The sequence below is a fragment of the Limanda limanda genome, chromosome 8, assembly GCF_963576545.1.
Source record: "Limanda limanda chromosome 8, fLimLim1.1, whole genome shotgun sequence".
NCBI lineage: Eukaryota > Metazoa > Chordata > Actinopteri > Pleuronectiformes > Pleuronectidae > Limanda > Limanda limanda.
The window spans coordinates 10,824,500-10,851,208 of record NC_083643.1 but is presented as its reverse complement, the minus strand read 5'-3'; the positions used below and the strand labels follow the sequence as shown (position 1 = coordinate 10,851,208).

The window sequence follows — 26,709 nt, the reverse complement described above, 5'->3', positions numbered from 1 at the left end:
GTCACATTGGTGCAAGAGTTTCTATCAATAATTTAAAATTGTTCAGAAATATTCTCAAAAACAAAGTGATCGTCTAGTATGGATAAAACAGGACTTTGAATGCATCATGGTGTAATTCTTCTTCTTGTGTGACATTTTTGTGAATGAAAGTTTCTCACACCTACAAGAGATGAGCCCTATTTGGCAATTTTAGTGGAATAGATTATGGGAATGAGAATCAAACAAATGCGCACCTCCTCATGCATAAGTGGAGTTCATTAGTGTGAAACAAGTGGATTGTGCCAATTAAAGGATTATCAGCAGAAGGTGAGATCTCTTCTGCTGTAGACAAACGACATGGAGGTTTGATTGGGATTAATTGATGCTGCATACATGAGATTGGCTGCAACGCAATATCTACCAATGGTGCTGTGTCACCAGGGAACAAGCAGACATCACAATCTCATGCGCACCCTGAATGAGAGGCAGATAGAGAAGGGCCTGTAAGGAGAATGATAGGGACAGTGAAAAATGTATCGGATTTCCGACATTGCATTGTCCAAGGATGCTGACCACAACTTTCCCCCTCCTTGGTCACAGAATTATTTGGCCAGATTTTAAGGTTATATGTCATCTGGATTTTGAGGTAGGAGCTGATTGTGTTACACAATGTTGTGGGGACGGAAAAGAGTCATTAAGGCAGGTTAGTCTGAACAAAAACTTCTTAGTATAGCTTCCATACCATTTACAGTGGGACAGAAAGCTTTTATTCATACAGCCAGAGGTTTGAATAGAAGGATTGATAGTTAAATGCTGAATCAGATCATGCTTGTTTAGAAATTCAACTGTTCAGCACATGAAATAGTCCCTCAGTCCGATTTCTCACAATTTCATTTCTTTTATCTCCTTCTCCTTATCGCCTGTTTTTTTCTCTGTCTATCCAGCATTGGTATTCAAGCGGTATACTTTATATTGTGTACAATGGGTTACACTGTGTGGAAGGTCTGATAACCAGCAACAATCCCAACATCATTTGTGCACTGTCACACACTCTTAGCGAGACAGAATTCAGGAGGGAGGGAACAATTGTTGTGGAGAGTTAGTTCATTTCTTTGTCAATGACACAGAACAAACCCAGGGAGTATGAGGGAGAACACAGAGAGAGAGGAGATAAAGATTAGATGAAAAGTTTATTGCTCCAAGTTATGTGAAGCAAAGCCGGAAAATGGCATCCATCTTGCCAGAATAACTTGAACTCACAGATTTGCATTTTGCCTCAGGAACTGTAAAGGATACAAACAAGGTTTTCCACTGCGTTTAGAGACTGTTAGCAGCATGAGAGAGGAGAATTACACCAAGAACGTAGCCCAAGGAGAAAAATACAAGAAAAGGTTGGATTTTGACTTCAGGTGGTTTTAGTGTTTTTTGGGCTGCTTTTTGTTTTTCAGCATATTCAATGTTTTCCACTGTTCCATCACAAATTTTGATACAAAGGTAAGAGTTGGGTTAGGTGGCGTCTTGTTTGTCTATCGAAAAAGATGGACACGTTCATGCTTATAACTCATCAAATACAACTGTAAATATTCTATCCGGCATATCTATCTTTTTCATCCTTTGTGGTTGGTCCCTGTTGATTCAATAAGTATACAAGGATTAATTGGTTCAATTTTGTGTGTGTGTGTGTGTGTGTGTCCTTCTAGGCATGCCGCTATGGCCATGTGCAGCACCTGGAACATCTGCTGTTCTACGGAGCCGACATGAGTGCTCAGAATGCATCTGGAAACACTGCGCTGCACGTGTGTGCTCTCTACAACCAGGTAACATAAAAAATGTATTACAGCATGTGGAGCCGGGGCAGTTATCTGTGGGGTAGTTGTCCATTAAATTTAATACCAGTATTCGGTGCCAACACAGTTGGAGAGAGTCATATTTACTGTACATAGCAGGAGAAGGTCAAGAGGATAAATGTGATGCTTTAGCTTCTCAATCATTGTCTTTGAAGTCTTTCTGTGTGTGTTTGCGCAGATTGAAGCAGAGGTTTCATTCACCTGGTCATTTTTTCGCACTGTTTTTGTTGCCAGTTGTGATAATGGACTGAAAGGGGAGATTATGGACGAGCTGTCCAAGTGGGAGTGTGGCTGGATGAAAGCAGCAAACAGTTTGTTTGGTCATTTTTATGATTTGTACTTAGAAAGCGACTCATTGCTGCCAAACTGGGACTGTGTGCAATATATTATGGGATCATTGTTGACTTGCCTTCAAAAGGTAGGTCATTGATGTGTTTTAAATAATATTTAAAAATCAATAAATATTTAAATCAAAGAGGCTTAATCAATAAAGCATAGATAATATATATCAGATAAGTTCATGTTCAATTTGGTCTTGTTTGAGATTTGTTGGGACTGTCTGCTGTATTTTTTCAGTTGCCTTTTATTAAATCACCATAGAAAAGTCCTCCCTGAGAAATCTTAAGTGACCTGCCAATATTAGCTGTCTCCATTTTTACTGCCTAATGCTGTTTGGGCTGGTGGTGTTTGTATTGGATTCAATGCAATATACCAGAAAAGTGGTAGTAGCAGTTTATAATGAGATGACATGATTGTAGGGTCCTAAGAGGCAAGAAATGCATACAGTGTTTTCCTCAATGTCTGAATTTATGCGATCTATACCACAAGGGTGCTGGGACATGAGGGCAGTGAAAAAATCATGTCATGTTTTTTACAATATGCAGGAAAGTCCTGTCAGAGGCTCCTTACAGAGGAAATTGTCACCAGGAGTTGTGTGAGAGGCTTTTTGCTGATACTTTGAGAAGTGATCAGCTCTTGAACATTAAACACTGTCATACAAACAAAGCGAAAAATGTTGACATGCATGTGTGTGTGTGCCAGTCAATTTTATCTGCGTACTGTGGCTAATTCCATTCATGAGAAATGACCTGTTTCAACTGGACTGGAACACCAAAGTCTCTGGGGAGGGAGGGAGGCAGGAAGTTTGTGTGGTTGGGAAGTACAACATCAATACTTAATAAAAGTCATTTGTAACACTTCCATGTGACCAAAGTCATTACACGTTCCAGTTCACTGTGAAGGGATAGGGCCAGGAGTTGTGCGTCTGTGGAGCAGGAGGCGATACAATCATACAGTGAATGGAGGAATTGTTTAATTTACAGTTAGAGCTTCCTGTGAGTCACACTCCGGTAATGGACCGTGCCCCAGCTCTTGGGTGCTAAAGACCGTTATCCTGCCAGTGGAAGCCAAACACCACGTTGAGTTGATTGATCCCACAAACAGTTCGTCTTAGCAGGGCTCCAGCGAAGTCCAAACAGGCCTGGCTTGGCTGATTATGTGTAATCACAGAAAGGCAGGGACTGGTAGAATTGACCAGGAAAGTGGCACTGATCAATAGATCCACACAGAAAGAAACAGTGTCACAAAGATGGACACATTATGGTGTGAGTGGATGGATGACAAAATTACATAATCAGCAAAAAAATAAGCCTGATCAATGGTCTGAAAGTCCCATTTCTGAGATCTATCTGTCCGTTTACATAGTGGTCTTTTAGCTTGGCAGATTTACCCATCAGCAGTGAATGTTAGGGGCCTTTAGCTGGCAGATCGATCCATGGGAAATGGTTGAATTAACGGTTGAGAAATAACACAATAATGAGTGTAATTAAAGAGAGGTGACACTGAAACTGTAGAAATCAGTAAGACTAATTAAACTATCGTGAGCTGATGAGATACGTCACTGCTTTTCATGCACTTTAAAGGGGAAGAATTCAGCTCTTAAGAAGGGTCGTTGGAACAGGCCAGTCAAAGCAGGATTTTGCCTGGAGCCCGGAGCTAAGAGAAACACTGATTACGTTTTTACACAGCCGTGGCAATTTTCTGAGAACCTCCTTAAATTCTTTGATTGGCAATGTTTAGTATTAATTAATTATTAATTAATAATTGCAACACCATTGGACAAAACAACCCCTAGCAAGACCCCATGCCATGAGCTTTCTACCAACGGGCTTATTAAGTTAAGAGGATTGGTTAAATACTGGAGAGTCTGAATGTCTGTGGGAAGTGTCTCTGTTGGTGGAAGTATGCCCTTAAACTCTACCACTTAACTGTCATTTATGTGTATGTACAGTCTGTGCTTGTCCCTTGAATGATTCAATGTAAACACAAGCTGTACATCCAGTTGGAGGATGTTTATTCTGCTACGTCAATTCTAATGAGGGAAGGAATCCTCACTCATTAAACACCACGGAGAGGAACATCTGTCCCACTCTTTTCACATGACTGACCCACATCATTAGTGTAAAACACTTGACTTGTATTTACTACCTATTCCTATTTGGCCGAAGTAATCAAATCTAGCAAACAATGGAGAGACACCTGAAATGGTTTTCCAAAGAAGTTCCTATAGGAGGCCTTGGAGAGAAGAGTAAGACGGATGGCCCCAATTGTAATTGGCTGTCATGTGTGCATGTGTGTGTATATGTGCAATGAGAAAGTCAAAATTCCCCAAAGGAAAATAGCTGTTGAGGTGCTAGAACCCACATTCATTTGAATATTTAAGAAGGTAACACATTTGCATTGACACATGACACCACTGTATTTGTTCTCGCACTGTATATAATCTGTTGTGTAAAAAAAAAAATTTTGTACACATTATACATTTCCATACAACTAAATTTAGAAGTGTTGCATGCTTATTGACTGTTACTTACTTGGCCTCTTGCTGCTGTTACATCGCAAATAAAGATGAACAAAGGATTATCTTATCTTATCTTAGCTTATATACAATGAGGTAACTATTTGGCAACATTCATGTAAAAGTTAGAGATTCAAGTGTGCAACATGCTACCTGCTGGTATTTACAACCATTTATTTTAACATGTCTCCATGGTTAAAGATGTGTGTGATTGTATTTATTTTATTTTATTATCTTTTATTTTCTCAGACTAACAAGATCCATGTTATGAAACATAAGGCATCTTGCTAACCTGTTTTTTTCATTCATGTGAGCTGAATTAGCCGTAGAGACTGAGATTCATGCCAACGGCCCCAAAATGAACAAGGCTGAGGGGATATTATTTTCAGCTATTGTGCTTAACACGAGTACACCTTTGTATTGTTCTCTATCCTTTTTCCTTGTTAAATTCTTACTTTAATTGACTGATTTGTCTTTGTTAAGCATACAAAGAAATGTTATTTGTGTGTATATAGATAGATGGATAGATAGATGGATAGATAGATAGAGAGAGATACAGCTGTATATTTAAACTGCATAATATATGGTTAATTAGCAATTAACTAAGCTAACAGCCGTAGGTGTTTATATGTATATGGTTTTTAGGTGTTTAAGAGCCTTAATGGTGGTACAGGCTTGTAGCAGCAGGAGTAATGATGCATTATTCATAGGACCTACTATATTTACAAAAAGCCTCTTGTCTTTACTATCAACCGTATGTTTTTCATGGGCTTTGCAGGTTCATGTAGGTTTTCCGTGTCCCAGTCAACACCATGGTATTTATACACCTAGCTGAGTTCTGGGCAGTCAGACACAGCACCACTCACTTTACCAGAAGTGTTAGCTTTATAAAGTAATATGTAGTATGTGTTGGGCTCATGAGTTATACCCAGCTTGATGAGTAACTCCACATGGATGTTTATATACTGAACCACATACCCAATCAGTCTCTCCAGTTGTGTCCCTGGATGAGTGACTCAGTGGTCATGGTAGTCACCAGCGTCATTGTTGTGATTGGGGAGCAAGGCCAGTTGTGTTAATTTTGCTCTCAGTGTTAAATTACATATCGACCGTCAGCCAGCCAGTAAAGGCACACGTAACCATGTCTATCAATCTATTATTGGGCTCTTTTTTGCCAGAGGCGCCTGTGCTCATATATATGGCAATGTATATAACAGTATACACAACAGAGGAATGTGTGATTGTCAACTGACTGGTCTTGTTGTGATGTGTATCCCATATGAAACCAATTTCAACCTGTGTTTTTTTTCCTTTACCAACATGCTGCTTTCAGTTATAGATTAACCATTGATTTTCTGACAGATATTAGTCTCTTTTTAAGGACCGTCCATATCTGTGTCCTTTGTTTTTTACTTGTGATTAAAAGATCTATCTATATAGAACCTAACTCATAGATTTTTTTAAGTGAAGACATGTTTTAATAATTTTGGGATGAGGTGAGGTTTAGGTTTTAGGAGAAAAGGGCAGATACGGCTGTGCAACATAATAATACATACCACATGACAATAGAAAAATGTCTGTCATGAGATTTTTGGCTTCAACAAAACGAGCTTAGACCCCACAACAGACTCAAACAGCACTTCCTTTTCCACCTGTGCAAGAATTGTATTAAACAGCAAGGAGACAGTCTACAGATGTGAGCCACAAAAGAATAGTTGATTGCTCAAAACAAAAAATATTTGGCCCAGAAAACCCCATATGGCAAAGAATCATGGAGATGGAAGGAGATAACGGCTGCTGTTGCAATTTGCATCAGCAAACACGTGGATCCAATTTGCATAGTTGAGGAAAGCTGTGAGTAACGAGTGCTGATATGTAGTGTCATCTGGATATGAAATTACTGGGATATGAAATTTGAGTTTCACAGCCATAAAGAGAATAAGACTGATATCACTACTCGATCCACTGAAAAAGAAATGACAATCAGCACTGTAGGATTACTCTAAAAGCAAATGTAGTGTTGTCCTTGAAGACAGATATCCAGAAGTGCTATGAAGATTTTTTCACATCCTAGTTCCCAGCTCCATCCGTGTTGTCCATTCGATAACCTCTGACAGATATATTCTGATCCCAAGTCCAATACAATGACTTTCAAACACATATATCTGTCTGTTGTCATTCAGGATAGCTGTACGCGAGTGCTCCTGTTCCGAGGGGCCAATAAAGAGATGAAGAACTACAACAGCCAGACTGCCTTTCAGGTGTGTGCGGTATCCAACGACCACAGTGTGTTTCTGTATATTATCATACCTGACATGTCAGAGCTAAATGGATTGAATAACAAGGCCACGGTCCCAATCTTGCTGTAAGTATCTAAGCCACATAACAGCTCCCTCCATCTCTGCATTCACACAGTGGCCAGTGTCTCAACTTCTGGTTGACAAAGTCTGTGAAAAAATTGACACTGTCACAGATTTCCTGTGCAGATCAAAGCTTGTTTGTTTGTACATTTGTTTGCGTAGCCCACACAGTGCCCAAAAATGTGCCACACAACACAGATGTTATATACCTGATACAACAAAGTACAAAATGTATAAAACATTTATTAGGAGAGTGAGAGATCAAAATGTGATGTTTTTAAATTCACTTATTTCTACCTCCAGGTGGCTATCATCGCAGGAAACTTTGATCTGGCTGAAATCATAAAAGTCCACAAAGTATCAGACGTTGGTAAGTTTAAAGCAGTTGTAGAACTGAACATTAACACCCACTGTCAGTGTTTCATTAGTTCAAATGTTAATGTGGTGTCAGGGAGACATCAGATAGATGAATGCTCAGGGGTGGACGGTGGAGAGTCTCTGTGAATACAGGTTGAACACTGAGGTGTGTGAAAATGAAGGGGAAGGAAATTAAAGAAATGTGGAGAGCGTTTCAGGTGATTGTTAGATCCTTGCGGTGGTTCTCTGTGACATGAACAGGAAAACCTTGCCATCTAGTGTTGATAGACTGTAATACCCTTTTCATATCATAAAATAGAGTTCAGATATTCATTTTATGTTAAATTTGTACCCCTTCCTCGTTACATTGCATGCAGGTTAAATTACCCAGACAATGAGCCGGTAATGTATGTGTGAACAAACAATTATTTTCAGTTTAAGACTTTGCTTCATCATAAGAATATTTATATTGCATATATAATAAGAATCCTGTATTTCTGTCATCAAGGATATTAAATCGCTCCTCTTAATTTGGATTTTCATTCTTCAGTGGTCGATATTAAATTATGAGAATTGATAAGGCTACTGCAATTTAATAATCTCATATCTAAGGGTTAGCTGCAGAATCATCAGCCTTGGAACCATTATGTCACATGCGTTTAGTTTTTCTCAGTGTAAAGTTATTTAAAAAGGAATTGCAGTCTACAGCCAGGTTTTTGTGAATTATAAGTGATCTTTAACGAGCAGATTTCAGTGACCTTGAGATGAGTAATTTCCCCATCACAGCATTCCGGTCATTACATCTGCTTCACATGATGTGATGAGGCTGTTAAGAGGTGGTCAGGGCCTTCATATGTCTTTCCTCTCTCAGTACCTTTCAGGGAGACCCCCTCCTACACCAGCCGTCGCCGGATGATTGCTGGCCCCCTGCCCTCGCCACGTTCCTTGCTCCGATCCGCGAGTGACAACAATCTGAACGGGGACCACGATCACATCCACAGTCAGGCCCCCCGAGAAATTCGCGGCCGCCAGGGTCACTCCCCTGTCCCCTCACTGCGCAGTCTGCCAGCTTTCGGGCAGCAACACAGCAGCTTCGGAGAGGTAAGATGGAGCCATTGAATTTGTATCTCTTTGTGCATATTTTAGCATGAATGAGTAGGAGACTAGTGAAGGAGAAAATGAGACGGATGATTCGACGTAATCTCTTTAATGTGGTTCCTCTGTATATTTTGTTGATATAGTATATGTTACACAAAGACAATTGGAATATTTGAAACATGCTTGTGATGCTTCTCTTCTTCTGCTGTATGTCAGAGCCGTCATGGCGAGATGCCTGAGAGCAGTCTCCAGAGTACCGGCAGCTCCAGATCCTCCCATTCACGTTCGCCTTCACTACACCACATGCATGAAGAGGACAAGCCGATTCCCAGAAGGTCCCACAGCCACGGCTACCCTCATGGACACGGCCCTCGTGGAAGACTCAGGTCTGTCAGGTTTAACCTCAGTTCAACTTCAGTGATTACCCGTCTAAACTCTAAACTAACTTTTTAGGGAGATCTTTATGAGGAAGCACATTTTCTTCCCTCCAGCTCCCACTCAATGCCTCACACTTACCAGTCTTGGCAGCTATTTACTTTAGATAGACAATCTGAGTGTGGCCTTGTGATCACTTTCCTACTTTGATATTTAAACCTAATTTCAGAAAAGCCCCATGTGGTGGTCTGAGTCACTTGTTAGTCACGAGGCAGTATTCTGCATCGTATCCCATGGTGGAGATAAACATGAACTGAACATGAAAATGTGCCCTATGATAATGGATTCTGAATTAGATGTATTGTGGTAGACTGAAACCTTGATCAGTACGAGTTCTCTTACAATTTGTTGTAGTCATTGTGTGGCCCTTGCTCTTGTCAGGGTTTGTCTAAGGCAGGTGTTTCTAACAGAGACATTTGGTCTCTTTATGTAACAGTCTGGGATGAAATGCAGCATTTATCCTGCAACAAGGACAGAGGGTAAATAACATACTGAAAATCTGTGTGTGTGTTTGTACATGTCAATGTGTCTATTTAGACACATGCACACACAAGCTGTGTGTGTGTGTGTGTGTGACAGTTTGTAAATACGAGTTTGAGAGACGGTTGATATACTTTTTGAAATTAGAGCTATGGGCAATGCCATTGGACGTGCCACTCAAAACAGCCTGTCACTCAGTTGATGCATAAGTCCACAGATGTAGTTGTGCTGCTATGTGCTGGGACAAACCTCCCTTGTACACTGAACCATTAGACAAACTGAACAGTGAACTAGGGCCCTGATCACATCTCAGACTGAAAGACTGAAGTAGTTTACTGACACTTGGGGCTCTGCCTTACACCAAGCACATAGTGGTGCCAAATCTGATGTTGTCAAAGACCAACACAGTTGTCATTTTCCAGTCCAAGACCCACATCGTTATAAATTGTTCATGAAAGTGCGCCCGTCTGTGCACCAATGGGTGGGTTTGTCTTCCAAAGAGGTCTGTTTAGGTGCATTGTTGGCCCATTGCCATCTTCAGACAGCAGAGCGGTTGCTCCTTAGAACACTGGTTTAGTTTCAGGGTTGTTTTTACAGGCTCATTATCAAGACTGTAATGTACCCACATAGGCAGGTGTGCAACATGCGTTCATGCACACATTATGCTTTTGAGCCTGATGCGGTCACTTTTTTTCTCCCATTAAATTGGCTAAAGCGTATTTGTGCCTTAAATACATATGTGCCCTGCGCTTAAAAACCAGTGCATAGCTCAATACAATGGAGACCGTGGTCTGTTCCACCTTTTATAATAATAACTTGTCAGAGATAGATCACTTACATACATAACACAGCAAATATGATTTGACAGTATGAGGATGCCAGTGTTTGTGTGAAACGGTCTGATGTCTGACAGGGGAATTGCATTACAGCCCAACTCCAGCTGTACTCATCTCTCCTCTAATACTCTTCTGTCACTTTACTCCATCCATCAAAGCCCCTTTCTCTCTCTCTCTACCTCCCTCCCTCTCTCTTTTTACCTCTCTATTTCTCTGCCCCTCTCTCTCTCTCTACCTCTCTAACTTTCTACCTCTCATCCTCTCTCCTGTATGCGCTCATATAACCACGTACAAACGGGGCCATTAATCTAAGGTTTTATGCCTCAGAGCAGTCAACAGCCTTTATTACATCATGTAACGTGTACATGTCAGACAACAGAAACTTGAGCTCTGAGATGATCAATCTAGAATTGAGTTACATGAATTGAATTTGGTTCATTCATACATTTACACTGCATTATTAAACCCCCTTCCTCTTTTTCTATCATGTGTATCTTTAGAGTTAGTACTTCTTCTTCTGCTCCATCTTGCACTACATTGGCAGCAGCGTTCACTGAGAGAGATACCTGGCACTGTGTGGATTTTGATAATTCAAGTTTGAAGAAAGGGTAAAAAGAAAGAGCTGAAAAAGAAAATGGACTCTAGTAGGTTCGGTATGTCTGCTGTGTCCTGACCTAAATGGCCTTCTGTACACAGGGAGTTTAGACCTTGTTCCTCTGTGCACATTAGTCTTACACCAAGTACTAAGGTGAGGTGAATGTATAAAAAGCCTAAAACGAGCAGCTGGTGTCTATGGCCAGAACCTGCACCCAAGTGAGACTGATGCTGTCCTTGAACATTTTTTCTCTCTCACTTCTCCCGCCTGCTCTCTGTTTCTCCCTCTGACCTTCTGTTTATGCCCATGGTAACTCTGGAGGCATCATGGTCACCAGGGGAGTGTGAAATTAGCTTGGCCGGTCAACAGCCCGCTCAGCAGCAGACTCCAGCATGTTCCTGTGGAATTTACCTTCCCTTGCACCTCGATTGTGTGCAGTGCTGTCAGGGTTCAATAGCTTGGCCAGGAAAGTTTAGACAGAGACAATCGAGAGGATACAGATATGTCAGAGTAGCATAGTAACACTTAATCAAGGGAAAACAATAAAACCAAGGCAGATTAAAGCAAAACTTGATAACAATTACTCAAACCGATTCCGTTTAGATAATATGACAACACTGAATGATAGTATGGCAGAATTTTATTTTTAATAACCCAAATTTCCTCTGTCGTAAGAAGCTGATTGGCTGTGTGATTGCTTCTAGTGCAATCAATAAAAAGTGATTTTCAGTGGAAAGCATGGTGTCTTGACAGCATCAGATTGAGAAATTGTGATATTTTGATGTGCACCTTCGCATCTACCTGCTAACCGTAAAAGTGTGGGAGGGGATTTGTACACAAGACGTTACACCTTTCAAACATCTACTCAGTCTGAATCATGTGAGATTGTGGTGGTAGCTGGAAGACTCACTGAGCCAGAGAACTGTCATTGCCTGCCGATGTGATGTATCATAACCCCTCATGTGATGTAAAAGCATTATCCCATTTTCTTCACCTTTTATTCTCTATTTATTGTTCTCCTCACCTCTCCCCTCATCTCACATTCTTCCCTCTTTCTTTGCATTAGTCACACTGTTGGTGTGTAGATTAACCATGGGGTCTAACACAGCCAAAGGGCTGAGGTACACGGAGCAAAAGGAGGACGGGAATAGAGGGAAAGAGGGGGAGAAGATGCAGAGTTGGGCTTTTTCTGCTTCACCTGGGGAGAATAAACATCAGAACCAAAGGACACAGGAAAGTGGTATTGGTCTGTGTAAATCATAATTCTTATGAGAGAGTGAGGGTGATTTAAAACACTGATGTTGTCTGTTTGGGCCCGGACACACACAATAAATCAACAATAGAGCCATGTCACGCAGCACAGATTTACAGCTGATTGAAGCATTGCTCAAAGTCAGAATGCATCAAATAATGTGGATGTGCACGGTTTACAATATGGTGAAGCTCAGTCACTGCAGGACAGAACCATAACATGCTGATACTCTAGCATCTTATCTAATCTTCAGCCTCTTCTGCCACTCATTCCGGACCAGTTCATGGTAACAGTTTGGTAATCACATTAGCTCTACTCTCCTTCTTTTCACACACATCCTTCTGCTCTTCCTGGGGGATTACAAGGTATCCCCAGGTCAGATTTGAAATGTAATCCTTACAGCATGTTCTGGGTTTACCCTGGGGGTCTCCTCCAGTTTGATCTGCCCATGAAGCGCCTTCTGCATATCTAAGCCCTTCACCTCGTCCCTGAGGGTTAGCCCAGGAAGTTTTGGAGGGGAACTTACTTTGCCTCCTTGTATCCATGAGTTTCTGCTTTCTGTCAGTTCCCAGAATGTATGACTTGTATAAACTCAGCGGCCTGTCTTTCAGGCTTAGATCCCTTTTACCATGACAGTCAACCTCCTACATCACTGCATAGGTAGGTACACCTGTAAATCACTTAGACTGTTTGACTTGCACCTTGTGAAATAGAGTTAAGTTGGTAGCCATTTTTAAATGTAGTTTTTCAATCAAAAACACTGTGTTAATTTTAGTCATAATTCAGCAATGTCCCCCTTTTAATGCTTGTCAAGATTAGTTTCACAGATTATCTACAAGGGACATTCAAATGTTTCTCCTTATTTTAATTACAGAAAATAGACATTACAGGTACGTTTTTATTCTCAAAACTACATCGGTCACAGTTATTGTCTAATGATTCAAATAGTTGAGTAGCCCAGTCACTGACTAAATCAACAAAATTGTGAGCAAGACCATAAGACACTTAAATTTCTTAATTTCAGTTGGGGATTAATTATGTATAACAGATGGCTCCGAGCAAGGCCCTCTGTCCCCAAATTCCCTCCACAAACCCACAACACACCCTGAAAAAAATGCCAAAGCAAACAACTGTTGTCCATATAAGTGTTTTTTTTTATCTCAGCCTCCTCCCCATTCTTTGATTGAGGTTGAGTTTCGAGTTATGTGTTTGTCAAACCAATTGACCCTTGTTCTAATTTTACCCCAGATTCTCTGCAAAGCCTAATCTGCATATTTCTTCTTCCTCCTCCTTCATAGCCATAAACACTCCCACATCGGACAAGAAAGAATGAGAGAGCATATTTTCATACAAGTGCAGCAAAGCAAAGGCAAGCTGACGATCATTAGGATGCAAAGTGTGATGCTGATTATGACTGTGTATAATGGGCTCATCTCACCTCAGAGAGCTGGGCTATTTGAGGAACAAGCCATTTACCTGAGACAGCTATGCAGTCATGTGAGGGGAGGCTACACTGAAGCCGCTTAGTTTGATGGCATCTGCGAAAATGACATTTAATGACATTTTCTGTTGAATCCTCTGAGCTATGTAGGGAGTTCATAGATGTTGACATTCTAACTGAGGCAGCTTGACTCATTATTGAGTTGTTCAAATGTTAACCTGTCTGGCTCATTGATCCTAATCAAGTATTTGAGAGCTGGAATGCTCAAATTATTGATTTAAAGACTTCTGATAAGGGACGTCTTATCTGTGATAATCTCAGGTTTGCTTCGATCTTGAAAACACAGGAAGACACAAGCATTTGCTCTTGATTCCTTTGTGCAACTCGCAATTTGGTTTAAATGATGAATATTTTATTAAAACCTAAAAGTCGTAACCCCCATTGACAGTATAGCAGTTAATGTAAAAAGAAAAATAACAATGGGAGTATTATTTTCTATGCAAACAGAATGAAAACTACCACATTCAGTAGCTGTAGTGCACTGTTTTCAGCGAGTTGTTAAAATGTGTAAAATGAGAGTAAAAAGAAGTCAATTGGATCAATAATCCATCTTTGTTAAGTGTTCCAGGTTCATATTATTGACTTATCAGTTCATTTGTTGGCTATATTTTCTCTCCTTTTATTGACAGTTGCCATCGTTACAGAGGCAGGGCTGGTGTCCTAGGAAACGATACAGCTTTTGTAATAGTCTGCCTTAGAACTGTGTGTGTACTTGTGTGTACTTGTGATGCATCCTACATCTGTATCGCGTACAAGCTACTTTTAATGAGGCACAATGAAAGAGAAGAGAAAACCATGCAGCGAAACAAAAGGAGCCAGAAATAAGAGCTTCTGTGTCGAATGCGGCATGCTCTTGGTTTTGGAAATCGTGACTCACCATCATGATAACTGAATATGAACACCAAACACTAGATGACCCAATCATGTTTTACTTATAGGAGAAAAAAAAACAACTAAGAGCGTGTGTCGCACATTGAACCGAGAGGCTTCCTGATCAGCTGCCAACATCGCTACAGTCAATACGTTAGTAGGGTCAGTTCAAGTCAAACTAGCTGGTAGGTGGGCGTGTCCTATATCAATTAGTGATGACTGCCCAGAATCTGGAGCTCCTCCACCCACCATCTCCTCCTACAACACACCACCTCTGCTGACCTTGCACACCTTGGAACATACAAACACACTGTTTAACAAGTGTCTCTACCATAACAAAACTACATTTATAACCCGATATTTAATAAGAGTCATGTACCCCCGCCGGGCGCATTTCCTCCGTGGTGCGCCGCGACGGCTCCGGGTCGGCTTGGAAAGGCTAGGGGCGGGAGGAACGGAGACCACGGCGAGAAAGGTTTCACAAAAGCGTTCGGGGGACGAAGGCGGGCGGAAGCCTGCCTGCGACAGCCCCAGCCGCGGAGACACGGGGGTCTCCGAGCGGTCTGACACAGGGGTCTCCGCGGAGACACGGGGTCTCAATTGGCTCAGGCACCGAAGTCAGAGTCACGAGTCAGAGTGTGTCTGTTTTGTATTTATTTTTATTTATTTAAGTATAGTGTAAACTTTTGTTAACAGTTCATATATTATTCATAGTTTTAAGTTAAAAAGTTTTTGTATTTATTTATAATCTACTTTAAACAGTTAATATATTTGGCAATAAAAAAGTCTTTCTTAAATGTCTTCCAGATGTCCAGTTCCAGTGTTATTTAAAAATAAAAGTTTATTGATCTTCGAAAGGGTGTACTTGCATTATTATGCCATTATCATTATATAAGTTGAAAATGGTGTCAAAACGGCAATATTATCGCTTATCGCAATAATTTCTGGGGCAATTAATCGCACAGAAAAATGTGTTATCGTGACAGGCCTACTATTAAACCATCAACAGCTGTTCTCTACACTGCATTAATGCAAAGGATTTTTCTCCCTCACCTAACCGAACCCACCAACACCCGTAACATGCAATAGACCAAAACCGGGTGCACTTAAATCTTGGCTGAATGTTTTTATAATTGTGGATTTGCGAGGTAGAAAGTGAGAATGCTTCTCTGAATTCAGAATGGCATAGGTGCATTTTCTTAAACATGGGCGCAGGTTAATCACTGTATCAGTGTGAAATTAGCACAGACACATAATCATGCTTGCTTCCATTTTGCTTTGATAGGGTGTCAATCTGACGATTATCCTCCAGGCTACAGGGAGCAACTGGGGTCAGGCTGTGTGCAGAGCCTCTCAACCTCTAGATGTATGAGGTGGCAAAGGTTTGCCGGTGGAGGAGGCTGATTTGATCATTGAAATAGATGACCTTTAAGAGAACACATTTTTTTTGTTTTGTGTGTCACTTTGACAAAGCCTCATCTCCCTACTCCTCCAGCTCTCCATCTCCTCTCTGTGTGCTGCTGGTTTTCAGTGCCAGGGCTCCGACATTAACATGCGGCAGCCATCCCGGCCCCTCAGTCCCTGCGGTAATTGGAAAGCCGTCAGCAAGCCGTTGTTTCGATGGAGAGGGGGACAGAGAAAGAGAGGCTGGGTGAGATGGGGAGGGCAAGAAAAGCAATAGAGTTAGGAAGGGAAAGAGACAAACAAGGCTTGAAGCAAGGGAACAGGGAGGACATAGGGATGGAAAGGGGGAAAGGGCACAAGAGACAGGAATCAGGTGAATGAAAGAATGAAGTGTCTGATATAACTTACAAGTGGAGAAATGGCACAAGACTGAAAAAGGTTAAAAGGTAGATATACAGTTATTTAGTTCAATTTAGAGATTTCCTGAGATCTGACGTCATCCTAGGAAATGTCGCTGTGAATGTCAGTCTCGTTTCACTGCATAATCAAGTCACTTGTTACAGTGAATGATCAGAGTGTGTATCACTTGTGTGTTTATATAGGTGTGTGTGTGTGTCTATATGCTTTCATTTCTACACGAGCAGCAGAATAAAACTGAATGCAACGTGGTGTTGAATGAAGACTAGGCGGAGCTCTGCTGCTGTTGTATTAGAATTCGCCACCAGAGAGTGAGAGAGAAAAAGAGAGAGAGACGGTGAAGATGCAATGCCATCAAAGGTTGAGAAGGAGAGGGATAAGAAGGGGAAATGGATCAAGAGAATGAAAGAAAGGAGGGGATTGAAGGCAAAGCGAAAGAGGGAGGGGCGACAATTAAACCAAATGGGTTGGAGCTTTTTGCCCCCCCCCCACCCCACTGCACACAAGCATGAAAATACACACACACACAGACAGAAGCGCGCATACACATACTCTCACAGCCCGCCTCAGGGAGCCATGGCGCATGCACACTCACAGGCAGGAGGAGATCAATTGTGCTCTGGGACGCGAATGTGTATGTCAGCGATGTGTTAGTGACAAGCTGGTAGTGGCGTATGCCATGCTCGCTAGCGGAGGTGCAATCTTAGCAGGAGTAGGGGGGGTGACTGTCTGTGTATGTGCCTGTGCACACGGCTAGAATGCACATAGAGGGCTTGTGGTGTGTGAGTGTGAGCGAGCCGTCAAAGGGGAGGGGAGCCACGGAGCGCAGCAGCAGTAACAGCAGCTTTGCCAGAGTGTGTGTGAGCGAGTGTGCGTGTGTGAGGGGTGGAGGGGAGAGGAGAGGCAGACGCGGCGGGACTCCCGGGAGAAGGAGCAGGAGCCGGGGAGTAGATCCAGCCTCTCTCCTCCACGGCAGGAGAACCAGGACCCAAGGACGGGGCAAGATCTGTGGTCTTTCCTGGAGAAGCTGGAACTGGGGACACACGGGAGATCTCTGTCCCTCTCTGGAGGGGGCTACTACTGGAACCCCAACTCGGGATGTGTCTGACTAAGGGGGGCTTCCAGACGGATCAGACCCATGCAGAGAAAGAAACTGTGCAGTCCCTCTTACCGTTAAATATTTCTGCTTCTCCCTTGGTTAGGATGCCGGGCAGAGGGGAGAGATAGAAAAGAGAGAGGGTAACAGGGAGCAAGGAGGATTTTCTCTGTGCCATTAAGGAAGGAAGAGAAGGGAATAAGAAGGGGGGTTTGGGGGGATGGGAGGAGTGTACTCTCCTCTCATGACTCTCCTACGGACCACCGACTGTTGACTGTTGATCGGCAGGCACAGGACTTGTTTATGATTCCCTCGCTGGCTACCATAACAACCAGGGGGAGCCACCAGGTTGCTGTCCCGCTGACGACCATGTCAGTGACCACGGGCCTCAGTTACCAGCTCCCTGGAATCACCACAGTAACATATGTGTTTGTTTACAGCCCCGGCTCAGTGCAGCGAGATCCAAGCCCCCCTCATCACACACCTCCAGCACTGACAGGCCCCCGTGGGCCCAAACGGAAACTCTACAGTGCCGTCCCAGGACGTACCTTCATCGTGGTCAAGCCTTACACGCCACAGGGGGAGGGAGAAATCCAACTCAACCGTGGAGAGAGGGTCAAAGGTAAGATGTCTACTATCATATTCCTCACTACAGATTTATCCCTTGGCTCAACCTACTACTGTAACTACTACTTTTTCACACCACCACCACTAATCTATATTTCACAGCATGACAGCAGCTCTCTGTCATCACCACTAGTGATGTTTCAGTTGTACTGTGACGTCCATGGCTACATGTAGCTTGCTTGACTGCCAGAGTTGGGTCTGTTGCAGAATAAAATAAAAAGACAACCCTGTGCTCATACTTCTCGGATACAAATCACACCATTACTTCACTATGATTTTTCGCTGCAAAGCGTTTATGTAATCTTTAAAGCTGGAAGTCATTTCAGTGTCATTTGAGTTGACATTGTGAATAACCATTTCATTCACTTTGTAAATATGCTGTTTTGGGCTCTACATAGAGGTGTTGTGGCTTCGCTTTCATATGTTTGTGTGTGTGCTTTTGTCTCCATCCATGCTTCACTCAAGACTATGACTCTAATGACGTAGAAGGTAAACTCCATAATATTCTTCTCACCCTGTATCTCTCCCGTAAATCTCAGTGTGTCAACCTTGCACCTGCAGTGTAGCAGTCGGTTCTTGGCCCCGTTTGAATCCACTTGAGATGTGTTTACAATCTCAGTATGAATCTGTGATTACTTCAAGGAGAGGGCATGCAAATTCAAACAGGTCCCTGTTTGCTTTTCATCGTTGTTATGCATTGCACTGTCCTTCTTCCTCTGTGAAAGTGCTTCTCCCTGAACATACAACTACGTCTCTCTCCTCTTATCACCTGTCCACAGACTCCCACTTCCACATTGACCCCACACACCCTACATCCTGCCCCATCACATACATCAACGTGGATCAAACCCACATTAACTTTATAGAACAGTTCCCTCATGTCCTTAGAAAGGCTGGAGAGAAGAGGGGGGCCGCAATCCTGCTGAGACCTCTCATGTTCATTTCAGCTCTACAGAAGCACAGGGAGTACAGATAAAGGGTAAATTTGGAGTGCCCATAACACACTAATGAACATACACACTCTCAGACTCTTTCTTCCTCTTATTTGTTCAGTAGCAAGCAACATAAATTGTAGTGTAAACCCAGTCAAGATTCCTTCTCTCTGCCTGGATACGTTCTTAAGTATTCCCACCACTCGCTAGACGTTTACTGTGTCACAGCCTGTCTGTCCTCACACACCCTCAACAGCAGACCTTTATGCTCTGATGCCTCCGTATAGTATGTTTTGTTTCATGGAAACTCTGCTGTCATTTGACCCAGAATTTTTGAAACAGGTGACTAACAATATTAGACCAAACAAATCAGACTAATGTTTTTGTCGAACAAATCTGAATGAGGTGGCATTGTCTGAAATTGTGATGTATGCTGTTGTTGACACAAATGTTATCAGAAATGTGATGACTCAACTGCATGCCTCCATCTACTGTATGGATCTGCTGTCACTGGCTTTTATGTTGGTGCAGCCAAATCCATACCCCTGCCACTAAGGTTTTGCAGTTCTTTCATGTTGGTCAGGCAGGAAACCAGCTTACGGTTGCATGACTGCCAGCGCCCAGGCCTGGCCAAGTAAACCATCTGGCAATGTTATGCATTACTGACCATCAAACCAAGACTCTGTTGCATTTACTATGCTTCTGTAGTCCTGGGATATGAAGTGAGAAGAACATTTCTGAAGTCTACTGGGTTGTTAAGGTTCTATGGAAAGGATTTGTTTTGATAACCAAACTCTCTGTAGTGCATGTAGTTCTATCAGGGAGTGACCCACCCCCACTGGTACAGAGAGGCAAGGCTTGAGAGGCCACTTCCTGAAGGGATGGATGACCGTTGGTTTGATACATAATGCATTTGATCTAATCTGCATTCATAAATGGATGAGTTGCTAACAGTAATAGGGCTCATTTGCAATGGAGGACAAGAGGAGGTAAGGCAAATGAAAGAGAGTGTAAAAAAATATATTTCTTTATCTTTTCCTGGCTTATCCTCCTGATAAAGGTGACAAACAAATCAGAACCTCCATCACCTTCAGGGATGTTGATTGAGGTCAAAACCAGTTCATGTGTGTGCGTATGTGAATGCGTGTGAAGAAATCAGCAATGCTGTCTGTGCCCTCAGGCTAACTCTGATGCTTGAAATATGTTTATGATTCACTTTACCTGACACCCACACTTGCCTGAAACATGAAGTCACTTTTCCCCTCATCTCTGTCTTTCTGTTGATGACCTCACACCCAGAGGAGCATCTGTATGATGAGATAAGACTGGGTAAATCCTTCTTAAATGTCTGTTTGTTTTTGTGGTTGTTTCTGTGTGAGCGAGATGTGTGTGGTAGTACATGTATATCTTAGCATAACTGTTTATTAGCCCTCCTGTTAGCAGATCCAACCGGTGGCCTGTTGAGGCAGGGAGTATTGTATGCCACACAGAGAAAGATGTGTCACACTGTGTAGTTTAATGAACACCATTGATTTTGTTCTAATGGGAGACATACTGTGTCTCTCAGCAGAAGAGCGGTAGCAAGTTCCTGGTCAAATGTGTGTGTGTAGCCAAGCCTTTTGTAAATATAAAATTATTAAAACATTTTTTTTTAAATTGAAAGAACAATTAAATTACCTCTTTTATAAGTTATGCATTAATTCATCTAATGCCCTATAGTTGACATCCTGTGCAATGAGGACGATGAAGATTACATGAATGACGTTAATGATGATCATGAAGATGAAGGTAAAATTAATACCTTCCTTTTTAGCTCTTGAAAGAAGGATGGCAAAGTGGTTAAAACAGTAAATCATTAAGGAGACCTAATTATTTATTATTCTGCTACCACAAGAAAATCATGTTATTGTTGCAGTCTTGTGTTCCCTCTAGTGATATCAACCAATGATTTTCACAATATTGAGCAGTGAGAGGAAATAAAAAGACCACTTGAGACTGAGATAATGTGTAAGTGTAAGTAAGGCTTTAATTCTTCTGCTTTGTCATCCTTCATATTCACTTGACTAGCATTGATAGATGTACATAGCTTATAACCCCAGTGTACTTTACCCAGTATACCCAGTAGATGGATCTTAAATGGTTGTTTTGGTTTTAGTGACTAAATAAATGTCCCCAGAGTCTTGTGTTTTATCCATTATGAAGTATTGCTTTGAAAAACTCCTAGTCTTCACGCTTTGATTGTCAGTCTATTGCTCTGCTGTCTGAGATCAATGGGCCTCATGCACCAACTGTTGTTAAGAAGAAATTTCTTCTTAAAACCCACGTCCAGTTTTTACGAAAATTCTGACATTCACCGATGTTTTCTTACCTGGGATCTGTTCTTATGTAAGAACAGAATCAACACACACTGTTAATTCTGATCTGAGACGGGAGATGGCTCAGGAGATGCAACCGCACAGCACCCAGGTCTGTGGATGCAGTGCTCCCTGTGTCAAACAAGTGGACCTGAACCCGTATATTATTCAAATTACTTTGTCTGAAGATGGCCCAGCATGTCCAGTCCCAGTGGTTTCCGTCAGGCTCAGGTCGAGTATCCACAGATGCTCAGCTGAGGATTCACCTGCAGTGCTGAGTTTCCAATGATGTGCTGCTCTCACTCAGAAAACTCAGCACCTTCCTTTTCCCTTCCCCTCTCTCTTCTGTGTTTGACGACATTTACTTTGACTTCAAATCTTAGATCAAACTTTTTATTTTACTTCAATTATGCAACTTTCTCCCGATAAAGCTTTTCACTAAACGTGCAGCTGCATTCCATGTTGCGCTTATGTGGTATGTTATGTTCACCGCTAAACTAAGAAATATAACAACTTTCTTAAAAGTTTGAGTTTGGTGCGGCGCCGTCTTTAGATTTTTGTTCAATCATTCATAGATTCCTAAATTATTTTTTCAGTTACTGTTATTTCTGTGAGCCCACGGCTCTTCAGTCTCATGCCCTCATATGTGCATTGGCAGGGCATTGACCTGGCTAATTAAGAAATACTGACACTTGCTTTCAACTTACAAACACATGGTATTCATCAATATAAGAAGACAAATGCAAACAAATCTGTAGTTTTTGTTAGAAAACTTCTCAAAATCAAATAGTAGTGAATAAGGCCCAATGTCTCCAGACAGCCTTCGTCTTCTCTAGACAAACATCCAGCTCTTCAAGCACACTTTCCGGTATGTTTTTCCCTGCTTGCTCATCCACTGCCACTGGACCACAAAACAATTATGCATTTGGTATCGTGGGGCGTGTGTGTAGTCGTATTTGTTACCTTTTTAGGACAATTTCTATTCCCGGGTAAGGTTAGGTTAAGGTTTGGTTTCGACATGAGCTGGTCACTGTAACAATTAGGGACAAGGTTTAGATTAGGCTGTTCTCTATGGGTGAAAGTCAATGCAGTGTCCTAACAAGGATAACTGTATGAACTGTGTGTGTGTGAGAGATGATCACTTTGGTACACTCCATTAACAGGTCCACGGGTCCCACCCCCTTGCATCCCACTTCTACAGTCACCCCTGTGTTCTGCTCTTTCTCTTCATTGATGTAATCTGATCTCATCATCTGGATGGACATCTTTTAAAAGGCCATTTATTGTCACCATGGTAACCAACAAGGACACACGCCACTATAACCTAACACATTTAGAGCCACACACAGAAAACAACACATTCGCAGATATAACCACAACGCACAAAGGAACACAAACGCATGTGTCCTGTGTGTCGACATGCTGCCCCCTCTCAAGGCTCTCGGAGCTTTAACTGCATATTCAGGATATTTTTCTCTTCAACAAGGTGACACATCTAAGAACATGCCTCTATAACAGTGTATTATTGCACACACACACACACACACACATCCACCTTCTCTGAACGCCATTATAAATCTTGCAGACAGCCATGAAAATGAAACCAGAGCAAGTAACGTTGAGATTAGACATTCACAAACATGATTAATGGGGTTTGGCCAAACCCAGTGTGTGCAGAATATTAACGCTGCTATGGGCACTGGAGGATACCTGGACTAGCTATTCAGACACAAAAACACATAACGTACATATGCTGGGTTTTAATGGATTATTCCAGGTCTATCTTTGCACAGACATAGAAAGCAACATGTGTTTACGATCTCTGGGAACAGACACAATATAGCTCAGCCATTTATTAATATTGGTATACTAAATGTCTGAAAAGCTTTCTATTCAAACCATTGTCTTAATGTATGCTTCTCTTCCTGTGCACAGTTTCTCTCTCACAATAGCTCCATATGTTCATTGATGTGTACATGTGTTTTTGAACAAGGCCAAGCGCTTGGAGATTGTATAAATGAAACGGAGCACAAAACATCATATTTTTCACTACAAGGCTTGCTATTGTTTAGACAAAAAATGCTTATGCATGTGTTTGTAACCAAGCAACAGGTGCAAAGTGCAACTCAGCTCTGACTAGTTTGAAGACTGAAATATTAAATAATTAAACTGTGCCTTTATTGAGTATCAAAACGTCCATTTGGTTCTCAGTAACAATATTTCTTTACGTGCATATTTTTGTCCATGATTATCAGAAAAGCTTCTTCATTTTCTCTTCATGTTTTGCATGCAGATCCGCTTGAAAGATAGCCTGTGTGCTTAGTGTTGAATTTAGACTAAATATCACTGTTAACTTCCCACAGTGAGCTTAGGAAGAATTAATTAGACATCCTGTCTGTCTTGTAGGAAGTGTTCTGTGTGTGCGTATAAATGTGTGTTTCTCAGTGTGCAAGTTAGAGCTGTTCTCTTATTATTTTGTGTATGTGGTGCCTGCTCGTGTGCAAATTTGTGAATGTTGAGGTCTGCCTGTGTGCTATCTTCGTGTGTGTTTGTCTTTGTGCAGCACATTGTAAGTAATTGCCTCCCACAAGTTAGATAAACAGCATCCGTCAAGTATTCAACAACCAGCTGTCCTAATATCCAAGTCGCATATGGAAGAACTGTGTCTCTCTCTCTCTCTCTCTCTCTCTCTCTCTCTCTCTCTCTCTCTCTCTCTCTCTCTCTCTCTCTCTCTCTCTCTCTCTCTCTTTCTTTATTTCACTCCTCTCTCTTTCTTTCTTTAGATTATGAAGACATTCACACACAATATACATTTATGTACAGATGCTTTACTTTTTGATAATTTATGCAGTCAATACACAATACCTGTGATAACCAAGATTTATATTTCCAGAGACTGAATAAGTCACACTTACTTGTGTGATGTGTCCCCAAGATGGAAATATGAAATAATGATGGAAAACCTTTAAAACGTATCTGTGATCTATTTCTCAAAAGCATATTAATGTAATTTGTACAGAGAAATTATAATTTATCACAGGTTAGAAACTAAATGTTTTAACTATAGATGTGAAAAATGCAACCACAGGAAAACTGAATGAAATGCATTTCACTTCAAAAGCACTGTTCCCATGCACATCAGCCCACAGTTGAAAAGCCTGAGAGACCGCAATAATATTCAGCATTGTATGTATGTGTTTGTGTGTTTGTGTGTGTGTCCCATGATACCCAGGGGAAATTGTTATCACAGTATAGAACCTGAGGCTAGTCAGTTATTGGCAGATTTCACTCATTGGTCATTCATAATGTGCCAGGCTCTGTTTGTGTGTTTACACAAATTTCTTCCTATGGTTGTGTGGACAAATTTGTGTTTGACATCATAGCTGTGAGGACTTTCACAACTTCAAAGGTTTGTTTGATGTGCATGATCTTTTCCAACAGCCAACATGATTGTGTGGACCACCCTATGTGCTGAGCAAAACTCCCCCACTCTGTTGGAGTGGGGAGGCTGGTAGAAACAGCTGTTTGTACCTTGTGGAATGATTTCACTCTGTTTCGTAGCCTGTCCATTCACTTCGAATTAGTGCCAAAACTTTCCAACCATCAATAATGAAAAGCAAGAAGGCTGAGAAAACCGACATGTTCTGTCTATCTGTGTGACTCACCAGTTGTAGACTGTGGGTGTAAGCCTGCCATCGGGTGCCAGTTCTAGGCGACATTCCGTTTTCCCGCTTTTGGTTGGTTTAAAGTCTCTTTGCTCCAGGAAACAATGAGCTAGCAACCTCTGTGCTAACTGTCGACATGCTGAAAATTGCAACTTTTGAGAGTTAGTTGACTTGAGCAATTACAAGGTTGACATTCATTTTGTACGTCTTTTTGTGCCATTTGCTTTGACAAAATTAGGTAATTTAATGACAGTGCATGACTCTCTACATGCAAATGTTCCACCAACCCAAGTTCCCCCTGACTGCTGAGTGCTGTCTATGAAATCCCAGGATTGTGATAGTTTTACTCAGTTCAAGGGAATAATCTTATTACTGGGGGCCAGGAAGAGGGCGGAGTGGTGAAGATGACAGGGTTCAGCAGAGACTTCAAGGACGGAGAAAATCACAAGACATGACATTCCCTAATTAAAGAGATTTACTGCAACAGTTTTATCCAATGTCTTTCAAACGACTGAATTGTAGATTGAGTTGGTGTTTCTTCCGCTCAGCTTGTATCTCTAACGAATTACTGTAAGGGTGAGGGGCTTGGGCATTATGTCTAATGATTGTCCTTACAAGTTTAGAAACGTGTGTGCGTGCGTGTGTGTGTGTGTAAGGCTATTATTGATATTGGACAGGGTCGTGAGCCTAAGGCAAGGACATTGATGTCACAGCTAACCTTGTAGCTGTCCAATCAGATTGGCAGCGGGATGTAAAGTCCCGCCCACACACCTAGCCCACCCCTGATGAACATACCACCTGTTCTCCTATTACACTCTTTTTTTTCATTGTGCATTCCAAACATGGATGTGCCATGCAGGATTATCTCAAATTAAAACCCATGCTTGACTAATCTAATCTACATCTAATTTACTGAGATGTAGCCTCAAACAAAATGCTAATTACAAATACAGCAGAAACAGCAGTTGCAGAGTTAATCAGTTTATGAATAAACATGAACAGGAACACGGCTTCACAAACAGGAGCCATCGACTGATGCAGATACATATTCAACAGTAACACTGATATTCCTTTGACTTACAATCACTCTATCATGTACAATGTGACACACACTGGTTGAAGGTGAGGACAGAGCTGAACTGACGGAATGACTCCAGATGGTTGTTAGCAACAGGCATTTTCTGTCCTGCACAGTGACAACCTACTTTGCAGTCGGGGGTGTGAACATGCACGTGTAAAGGTCATGTCCTTAGTCGTTGGTGTCAGGAAGAGTAGCTTTTAGCTTTTAAAGTTTGGAAAAAGCTTGCGTCTCGACCTCGTCCAAATACAGGCAGAATCTTGTTTGACATTAAAAACAATAGTAGCACTGTAATAAATGTCCTCGAATTCAATGACTACTTACACACCCAGCTCATATGTGCAGTTTCAGTCAGCAGCATTTATTTTATATTTGTGATAATATAGAATAATGTTTTGTGTTAATCTGAGCTGGTCAACTGATTAAAACATGTTAATTTATTACAGTATAAACACAATCATTTATGTGTCACTCTGACGGGTAAATATAACGATTGTGAGATTAATGAGTCAACGGAAAACTTTCACTAATCTATTTACAGACAAAGGACAATCAATGGTTGGTCTACAGCTAATCAATCAACTGAATCTGATGAACGGCTCCAATATTTGCTCTTGTTCTTTGCGAGTCTGTGTACCAGGTAATAGTATAAGTTATTTTATATCATAT

At 41.6% G+C, this 26,709-nt stretch overlaps 1 protein-coding gene across 3 annotated transcripts in view; it reads left to right on the top strand.

Moving 5' to 3' along the window:
* The window catches only part of shank3a (SH3 and multiple ankyrin repeat domains 3a), a 128,824-nt gene that overhangs the window by 54,387 nt on the left and 47,728 nt on the right, over positions 1 to 26,709 (top strand). For all 3 annotated transcript variants that reach the window (XM_061076117.1, XM_061076114.1, XM_061076115.1), the window contains exons 7-12: positions 1,680 to 1,796; positions 6,867 to 6,944; positions 7,347 to 7,413; positions 8,272 to 8,501; positions 8,715 to 8,884; positions 17,825 to 18,006. In XM_061076117.1, the coding sequence (XP_060932100.1) occupies positions 1,680 to 1,796; positions 6,867 to 6,944; positions 7,347 to 7,413; positions 8,272 to 8,501; positions 8,715 to 8,884; positions 17,825 to 18,006 (844 nt within the window). The remainder of the gene's footprint in view (positions 1 to 1,679; positions 1,797 to 6,866; positions 6,945 to 7,346; positions 7,414 to 8,271; positions 8,502 to 8,714; positions 8,885 to 17,824; positions 18,007 to 26,709) is intronic.